The sequence below is a fragment of the Rhinolophus sinicus genome, chromosome 14, assembly GCF_057876585.1.
Source record: "Rhinolophus sinicus isolate RSI-liver-muscle chromosome 14, RSI-T2T, whole genome shotgun sequence".
Lineage (NCBI taxonomy): Eukaryota > Metazoa > Chordata > Mammalia > Chiroptera > Rhinolophidae > Rhinolophus > Rhinolophus sinicus.
The window spans coordinates 2012159-2022017 of NC_142514.1; the positions used below are offsets into that span (position 1 = coordinate 2012159).

General features: G+C 60.8%; 1 protein-coding gene across 1 annotated transcript in view; it reads right to left on the reverse strand.

Moving 5' to 3' along the window:
• MEGF6 (multiple EGF like domains 6) overlaps positions 1 to 7412 on the reverse strand; it is a 90342-nt gene extending 82930 nt beyond the window's left edge. Inside the window, exons 1-2 of the mRNA XM_019757124.3 lie at positions 7020 to 7412; positions 1173 to 1307 (exon numbers count right to left, since the gene is read on the reverse strand). Coding sequence (XP_019612683.3) covers positions 1173 to 1307; positions 7020 to 7135 — 251 coding nt within the window. The 5' untranslated portion in view covers positions 7136 to 7412. The remainder of the gene's footprint in view (positions 1 to 1172; positions 1308 to 7019) is intronic.
• Between the last annotated feature and the right edge of the window lie 2447 nt (positions 7413 to 9859).

Sequence of the window (9859 nt, forward strand, 5' to 3'; positions counted from 1 at the left end):
TTGTTGGGGTGGTGTGCAGCTCCTGTGACCTCATTCCCGTTCTGTAAATACACGGACATCTGTGCGTGTGGAGGTCTGTCTGGCAGGACAGACTGCAAAGCGCACGCTTCTGAGGCCCCTGAAACTCAGCCCCCTGCCGCACCCCTGACGCCTGGGCACATCCCTCATAGTGCAGGGGCCACCCTGCGCTGTAGGATGTCGAATGGTGTTCCTGCCTCCACTGGCTACAGCAGCTGACCGTCGTCCCAGCTCATCAGTCACAAGGGACACTCTACAGACACTGCCTAGGTGTCCAGGAAAGGGGACCATTCCCCGGGCTGAGAACCACTGACAGAGCTTCTGGGCACTGCCCCACCTCTATTTCGAACATATAGGAACGTACAGCAGATGAATATTTAAACGAGAGCTGCGCCCCAGCACAGAGGAGGGCAGACGCCCTGGAGCTCCTGGGAGCAGGCACAGCGGGTTCAAGCCCCACATAATGATACAGTGCAGTCGACTCCCCCAAGACCTCGCCACGAAGCCGGACACCACACCCAATGAGGACCCTGTGCCACATTCCCTCCACCTGGCCCGGGGGCAGCCGCCAGCTTCCAGGCGGGGGATGTTGCCCGAGCTGACCCCTCCCCCAGCTTTGCAACCAGGCAGATTGCAGAACTGAGTCTATAAGAAGAGGAGAGGTATGCAAAGGCACTCCCTACATTTGATTTTGAAATGAAATCTTGAGCAATAAAAAGTTTCACATGGGCTTGGGCAGGAGGCCAGGGGTCTGGTGGCAGCAACCTCCAGCCCGTAACTCGGCAGGCTGGGCGCCCTGCTTTACACCCTCTTATGTGGCCAGCAGGGTCCCCGCCTCCCCCATGGGGTCCTTCCCCTCAGAGACACCCTCCCCAAGGACTTCCCCTCCCCCTCAGGGTCCCCTCCTCCCTGCAGGGTCCCCATCAAAGGCACCAGGGACCTGCTGAGCAGGACACCAAGTCTGGGAACAGCCGCAGTGGCAGCTTCACCCCTAGGGGCGTGTCAGAGGCCTTGACCTCAGATGACAGGCTTTGGGGGGTTGTTAGTGGTCCTGACACCAGGACAGCACCCCCGCCCTGGCTGCCCTGCTCCTGGATGCTCTGTGCTGCTCTTGGTGTGAGCAGAGCCCCCTGTCTCACGCGGGACCCACGTACCTCCGCTCGTGGCTGACACACCATGCCTGCCACCCACAGCCTGGCTTCCACACGGGCACCAGTTGGCTGAAGGCACGTACACACGGCTGACGGCGGCCCACCAGGGTCAGCTCCTGCTCAGCACACACGTGGGGCCTGCGACAGAGGACAGTTAGTCAGCACCCTGGCCACCCACCGTCAGCAGGCACCAGTCTTCCTACACACCCACCATCGGGTGTCCAGCCATCCAGAGTGGGGTCCAGACCCAACACCAGGCCCCATGGCAGGGTGTCCATGCCCATGCCCACCCCAGGCTCGAGGGAACAGGGTGACCACCGGGCTGCATCTGTGCATCCCCCACACGTGGGCTATGCTGCCCACATGACACCCTGATGCCCCCAAAACCCCAAAACATAGAGGCCACTGGCTCTTACAGCGGGGTCAGCGGGAACAGTGACGCAGACCTGGAGTCCACGTGGCTGCGACCGCAGGTTCTCTCCACCCCAGCCATCCCGGCCCCACGCCGTCCCCGGAGCTGGTGACACTGGGGAACGTGGCTGAGTAGGAGTTTGCTCCAGGCAGGACAAAGAGAGGAAGCCAGCATGGAGTGGGGGACACAGGGCAGGAGGGCCACCAGCTTCCAGTGACCACTGTCCCGTGGCATTAGTGGCTTCCCAGCACCCTTGAGTGTTTGGACAATGAACGTGCCCACTCAGGAAGGAGATGGAGGTAACAGGGAAGAGAAGGAGGGCCCTGCCCCGCTCAGGTGAGGGGAGAGGCGTCCCGGTGACAGGCCAAGCAGGGTGCCCTGAGCCCAGCTTCCCCAGGCCTGGTCTGATTCAAGGACCAGCGTGGCCCCCACAGAGGCAAATCTGAGGAAAGAAAGCAAGGCTTCACTGCTTTAGAAACTTGGCAAAGCCAGCAGATTCCACGGGGCCTCTGAGGGCGCGTTCAGCCAAGCTGTGGGCTCACCCCGGAAGGAGCCTGCTGGGGGCGCAGCAGGCCTGGCGAATCGAGCACCAGGGCCCCTCCCCAACTCCCACCTGATGTCTCCAGCTCTGCCAGATGACGGCATGGCCCCCAGGCCCCTTACCTAAAACCATCTGTTCTCATTACCACCCCCCCACCCCACGCCAGGTGGGGCCTTCATTATCACGAGGCCCCGACATGCACAGCTGGTCTGCTAGGCTGCCCGGTGCTCCCAGGCTCAGCACTCGGCGACTCGGGCCCGCCCTGCCCAGTTGCCCTGGCCCAAGGCCAGCCGAACTCATATGTGCAAACACACATGTACTCACAAGCACTCAGATGCATGCATGCACTTACAAACACACATACGCACACATGCACACACATACGTGCACACATGCACACATGCTTACATGCATGCACACATATATTCTTGCCCTCTGGCTCCAGGTGGGTCTGGCCAAGGAAAGGACCAGCAGGATATTGGAGTGGGGAGCCAAGGGGAGAAAGAAGCTGGGGTCCTGTCTTTCCTCAATCCCTTCCTGCCAGGGGTGGTTTGGTGGGGCTGGGCTCCTCACCCCAGTCACGGTCCCCCTTACCCTACCCTGTGCCCGGGCAGCCTGCAGCCTCTCCTGGGAACTCGTCAGAAATGCAAATTCTCAGGCCCCACCACACCCACTGAACCAGAAGCTGGGTCCTCTGGGGACTCATGTGCACTCATGTTTGAGAACCACTGCCCAGTGTCTGGAGGCAAGGACTCCACTGCCAGGTGGCCCGGGTTGGGACCTCAACTCCCACTACCTCTGTGAGATGCATGGGCACTGACCCCCTCTGTGCCTCAGCTCCCACTGGCCTCGAAGGGTGCCATGAGGGTGACATGAGCCAGCATAGAAAAGGCTCCTGACAGCCCATGTCACTGCTGATGCTGGGGCACCATGGCAGTGTACAGGCCCGGGACCCACAGTGCCATTTGTAAACAGAAATTGGCCCACGTGAACGGCTACAGGTGTTGCGTAGTTTTTGCTCCAAATTCTTTTGCCCACAACTGCGCCTAGCAACACAGATATCACTCGCAGCTTTCCTAGTAAACAGTGGGAGGGGGAGGAGAGGATGATGGGGGGAGGGGCTTAGACCCAATGACCTCTGAGCTGCTGGCTGCACTCCCAGCCCTGACCCTGAAATGGCCCCAGTGCTGTGGGTAGCCACTGCCAGTGGCTCTGTCCTTCATTGCCTGATGATGGAGATTACTCGAGGAGGACAGTTACGAACATGGGCAGGTCTGGGCCTCTGCACAGTCCCAGGGGCTGCTGACCGTCTTGCAGCATCTGTAAGGACGCCTGATGGCTCCTGGGTGTCTGAAATGAGACCAGTGAGTCTGGAACCCAGCATGGGCCCTGGCTCAGAGAAAGTCCTGTGTGTCTGGTTCCCAGGGCCCCACATCCCCTGGATGTCGTCACCATTCCCTCACGCTGACCCCAGCTCAGCACTCAGGATGCCAGCATGGGGCCTCGGGGAGGTGATGCCACAAAGCTCGGTTCTTTGGCACAAGGGTGCTGAGGGCTCAGGAGGAGCTGGGCAGTGGTCTGGCCACTAGGCCAGCGGGAGGAGAAACACCCCACAAGGGGCAAGGCAGGGACCCCAGAAGAGCTGGGGGCTCTCCTCTGAAGGGTCCCCTCTTCCTTCCCAGCCCTCTTCAAACCTCAGCCACATGGGCAGCTGCTAGCCAGAGAGGTGACCACTCCAAAGGTCACACAGCAGGCCTTCCGGCACATCCACTCTGGTCACTGTCCCATCCCCTGCCCACCTGTCCCCACTCCCCTGATGCACCTGCATGACTCTGGTCCTCAGAACTGCTCCCCGGGCCTGCAGGGACTACCTGGTTTCCCACACACACGGGAAGGCTGCACCTCTCTCTCCACCGCCCTGAAAATGGTGGCTCAGACCTGAGTGGGTTCTGATCCCCTTAAAGGGAGGCGGGGTGAGCGCTGGGATGACTTTCTGGGATGGGGCGGGCAGGCGGGAGGAGCACCCAGTAGACTCCTGGTGCTGGGCGGGAGGAAACGCAGGCCCCCCTGTGCCTCGCAGTTGGGTCCTGGTTTCCATGTGGGCGAGGAAAGGTAATCCCCAAACTAGAAAGTGAACACAGCTGGGTAGGAGGGTCACTGCTCCAGGCAGAGTGGGGCTCCGGGAGGCTGGCACAGAGTTGAGGGTGGGCGGTTCCAGGCCCCTGGACCCCAGGATAAGGTCACGAGGGTGAGGAGGTGATAATGGGAAAACCAGGGTGGGACGCAGGGGCCGCGATCCACACCCAGCTGGGATGCCTGGCTGCACACCCCCTCGTCCAGGCGGGGTGCTGAGAAGCAATTTTATCACGTCTGTTGTCACAGGCTTCCGTTTTTACCCCCATGGCTGGCCTCTGCACCCGCGTCTCCTGGCCTGGGTGCAGCCAGTGTGTGGGGAAGCTCTGGGGTTTGCCCAGTTCCAGTCCTGGGGCCATGAGGTCTGAGGAGGGTCATGGCAAGGGCCACCTGCAAGACGGGACTTGTCTCTCCATGGACAGGCGGGGTCATTATAAACAGCTGACTCTCAAGCACTGGCCATTTTCCCAGCACAGCCACCTAAAGGGGACTTTAGTCCCGGGGGAAGCAGAGCACTGGAGCAGACATCTTCTCAGACCACGGCCAGTCAGAGCTCCACTGCATGGGGACACCATCTCCTTGTCCCCAGACCCTGCTCCCACAGGACACCCGGCAGCCTTGGGCCAGCCCTGCCTGGGGTCAGTAGCCGTTCCAGGCCCCGGGAAGAAAGGCAAGCCATTCTTCCGTAGTAGCAGGAATCCAGTTTAGAGCATAAAAAAATAAATAAATAAGCGTTGGACGGTTTTGTATCCTGACGCGGTCGGCCAGCGGGACCCCAAGGACCAGCCACATGGCTCCCACAGGTCCACAAAGGCCCTCAGAGCCCCTGAGGCTTTGAGTCAGTGGGACCCCCCTCCCCTTTCAGCACCCTTCCCACTTTGCCTCCCCCAGAGACCACCATGGCAGGTCAAGAAAACAGGCAGAGGGTAGGGCTGCCTGTGCAGGGAAGGGTGGTAGGGAGGGTAGGACCTCTGAGGACAAAGCACTTTCTGAGACCCTTGCTGCTCTCCCGGTGCCTCCCCTGCCCCTCGGGGGTGCAGGGAGCAAAGGGCACATCTGACACCTCCAGGAGCCTGCCTGCTCCCACCAACTTTCTGCTCAGCAGAACAGCTGCTAGACAGCCCAGCACACAAACCTCTCTGGGTTGGGGCAGAAGGCGTTCTCCTGGCTCATTCAGCCACCAGCCATGCCCACCACGGCCCCACTGCAGGTTGGAAGTGCCAGGTGCTTAGGACACAGGAGGACCTAGGGAAGTGTGCTTCTAAGTGTCCCAGAACTCAACACGCGTGGGGCAATCTGAGAACAGAAGCCCTGAGTAGCTATGCCCCAGCTGAGATGTAGGGGTGCAGGCCACCCCTGCCTGCCAGGCTCCCTGAGGACTGGTGGGCAAAGGCTTGAAGGAGACCTGGATTTGAAGCACAGCAGAGGAGGCTTTGGGACAAGCAGGAAGAGACTGCCATCCACTAGCCACTGGCTGGAAAGGTTTCCTCCAGAGCCCTAGGTGCGGGGGAAGGGAGGGACAACCTCAGGAAACATCCCTGGGGCTCAGGGAAAGGAGCCCAGGAATGGCAACCAGAAGCCCCCGCCTAAGAGGGCTGAGCAACTGCCCACCCCAACCAGCACCCTGGGGGCCTCTGGAAGTCCCCAGCCAACCATGTGAGGGCAGACAGGCCAAGCCACTGCCACGGTCATAACCCTTCTGAGGCTGCAGCTTCCCGTGCACCAACTCAATTCACTGAGGTCCCAGGAAAGAGGAATGTCCAGTAGAAGTCACGTGCAGTGTCAGGGACTTAGGCTGCTCACATTTCTGGATGCAAAGGGCCCCAACCCAGAGAACCAGCTCCTTTGAAAGATCACAAGGAATCTTCCTTCTTGGAGCAAAGCAAGACCCAGGGTGGGGATTCTGGGGGCCTGGAGTGCCCCTTCCACACACCTGAAAGCCTGTCCAGTCTTCCTGCACAGTCAGGTGCGCCTGGCCCTCGGGGAAGCGCTGGACAAGAGGCCTGAACGTGGGCCTGGGCCGCTCGTCCACCCATCTGCAGCCCCTCAGCAGCCTTTCCAAGCTCTGCAGGCGCCAGGAGTGCTGGGGTGGGGGCCGCCGGCGGGCTCCCCTTCCCCTTCCCCCCTCCCCCTCCGGTCGGCTCCCTTTGGCACCAGTTTTCCTTTGAGGCCAACGCAAGGATCGATTGCTGTTTCAGAGAGACCGCTAAACGGCCGGCTGGGGAATCATCTTTCAGAATTTAGTCCATCTCAGCAGGCTCCCTGACCCTCTCTTCCTGCCCATTCTGGTGCTGAATTCCTTCTCAAGTCTCTCAGCCCCGAACCGCACGTGTTTAACACATAAACCAGATCTGCGTGGCCCCTGTTTGGGCACAATCCGCCCCTGCACAGCCCCCCCCCCCCGCCCCCCAGGCCCCGGACAGGCTTTGGAAGGAAGTGGAGACTGGCTGCTTCCTTTCTGCCTTCTCCAAGCGGGGCTCCCTGGGCGGACCCTGCTCGGCAAGGACCCAGATGTCCTCACCTCGGTCCGAGCGCAGCATCCGCCTGAGTGTGCTGCGTTAGGGGAAACGAGGAAGGGAAGAGCAGAAGCTGAGGGGCCCTGCCACGGAAGCGCCCCCAGACCCAACCCCGGAACCTTGTCTCTTCACTGCCCCCTCCCCAGTTACGGCAAAGAGCTCACTGTTCTCAGGACCCCAGGGATAAATCCGCCCAAGGGTCCGGGTCTTCGGACGTCCCGCCGAGCCCTCCCACTCCCGCTACTCACATGCTGGGCTGGAGGCGGAGCAGGGCGCCGGCGCCCGCTGGCACGGCGGGCAGCAGCAGCACCAGGGCCAGGGCCAGCGCTCGTCCCGCGGCCCGCGCCTCCGGAAGGACAGGCATCTTGCCGGCGGCCCCGCGCCAGGTCCCTCCTCGGGTCCCCAGCTCACACGCGGCCGCGGCGAGCCCTCGGAGCCGCCGACTCCGCGCGCACCATGGCCCGGCTGGGGGCCCGGGGAACAGGGAGCAGCCACAGGTGCCCGTGCCGGATCCGCCGAGCCCGAGGTCTCTGCAGGTGCAGAGGGTCCGGCTTCCTGCCCGCGCGCTAGAGGCAGCGGAGACCTGAGTGCCTGGGTCTGCTCTGGTGTGAGCCCAGTGCGCGCGGAGCTCCGCGCGCGAGTCCAGCCCTCCTTCGCCCCGCCTCCGGCCAGACCCCAGACCCGACCCCGCCTACAGCCCGTCGAGGACCGACCCCTTCCAGCCGGGACACGCTCCGCCTACATCACCTTCCCCTTCACGTCCCGGCCCCGCCCTATCCCCGCCCCTCCCTGGCTCTCAGCCCCGCCCATGGCCCCTCTCGGGTCCTCACCCCAGCCCCACTTCCTACTCTGCCCGCGCAGCCCCTTCGCTCTCCCAGCTCCTCTCCCTCTGAAAGTCCCAGGTCCCGTGCGATCCAAGTGACCAACCTCGGCGGGGTGCCAGGGGACACGGCCCTCACCTCCTGCAAAGGCTGCTCTGCACGACCCTGGCCACCAGACCCCGTCCTTGGGGCCGCGTCTGCAGCCCTCCCTGTGTCTCCGGGCACGCCCCTCTTGGTACCCATGTTGTCACCGACCATCTGGGCATTTTTATCCCTGTATTTTATTCCTGTGCAGAGCGTTCTTGGCCATTGACCTGAGGGGATTGGGGGCGCCCAACTCCCCAGAGGGAATCTAAGACAGGACTCTCGGTTTGAAGGATTTACTTCTCTCTTTTAAGCCCGGTTTTGGTTTGGAATTCACTTACTCCAGGGTGAGAAGTATTCCAGGGTCCCTGGAGTGGGACAATCCCCTGGGAAGGTTTTTGAAGAGCAGAGGGAGGTGCAGTCTGGATGGGACCAGGTGGCTGTTGCGAGTTGAGCACCAGTTAGTCACGTACAGTTGCATAGAGGACAAACCCCTGCCAAGCCCAGCTGTCAAGTCCCCAGATGGGCAGCCTCAGTGCCCAGATATCAGTACTTTTCTCCAACACTTCATGGGGTCCGAGTGGCCTGACCAGGAAGGCTCAAAAAAACCCCACCCTCCCAGCCATGTCCCTCTGGCTGGGAGGGGCTTGGGAGGCGGGGACCCCCAGCTGTCCAAAACCAGTGGAGATACAAGAGTGCCCCTCAACACTCTGAGCCCACCACACTATAGTCATCTGAATGTGGGGGGGTCCCTGTCAGGCCAGCCCTGCTGCCACCCTGCTGTATAGATGGGGAACATGAAGTCAGAGAGCAGGCAATACCCCTCAAGCCACCCAGCTTGCACACTGCAGATCTGAGAACTGAACACAGGGGTCTGGCTCTGGGAACCCTCACTCAACCCCCTATTCTGCTGCCTATGAATCTAAGAAAACCACTGAAGCCCATGGAGCAGACAAAGGTCTAGCAAGTCTGACCACCCCAGGGGGTGGGGGAGCGGGGGTCTCGGTTAGCTCAGGTTGTCCAACAAAATGCCACAGTAGACGGCTCTTTCTCACCATCCTGGAGACTGGACATCACAGCTCAGGGTGCAAGCTGATTTGGTTCCTGGTGAGGGCTCTCTTCCTGGCTTGCAGACGGCTGCCTTCTGGCTGGTGTCTCTTCCTCCTCTTACAATATATCAGCCTGGGGGACCAGGGCCCCAGCCTTCTGACCTCATTTAACCTTAATCACCTCCTTATAGTCACATTGGGAGTGAGGGCCTCAACATTTGGATTTGGGGAGAAACAATTCAGTCTATGGCATGGTGATTTCACTGTCTTCTGGAAACCCCAAATGCAGTTGGCGTCCCTGCTCACTGACGCCCCAAACACGACCCTGTATGTCTACCCTGCTCGATCTTGTCCCAGGGCCCCGGCTGGGATCACAGCACCAGGGCTGGCCCACACCGGGATTCCAGGCCCATGCTCTCCTGGGCTCCCTGACATCCCATTTTCTAGGAACTCGCCCTGGGAAACCCTCCGAGGATCCCATACCGGTGCTGGCCTGACCTGTGTGCCAGTACGTGTCAGCGAGTCCCTGGCCGAGAGCTTCGGGCGGGTCTGCCCACTTTCCACCTTTACTGCTTACCCCTTCCCTTCCAGAGCTGCACTTGGCGCTCGAGACGTGTGTTGAGTGAATGAGCAAACACCTTTCAAATGGTTCCCAGCTTCTCTGCTGAATCCCACCCCGTGGCTACCCCTGGGGTGAGGGTGACTCATCATTTCAGAAAACTCTGCAGCTTCTCAGAGGAAGAAGGAAGGCATTTGGGTGTCTCCTGGGGTTAAAGCAGAAGCCGCTGAGCAGAGGGGACTCATGTTTGGTGGGGCCTGGAACATATAAAATTGGGGAGCCTCTTTAAGAAAAGTAATATAAAACTAAGTTATTTTGCTAACTTTACAAAAATACATGACCTGTGCATACATCCCAGCCCCACTCCCCCCACCCCCCATCCCAACTTGGAAGGGCCCCTGAAGCACAAACTGTATGAATGTCACAGTAATCTGCCTCTACCTGCCCTTCTGTCTGGGGCACCAAGTTCGGCCACCAGGTGAACAGCCCTAAGGCAGGTGCCAGGTGGGCAGGTAGGTGGGAAGAGGGCAGGCACTTCTTGCTGGAAGTCCCTGTGGCTGGGCCACCTGCCTTCC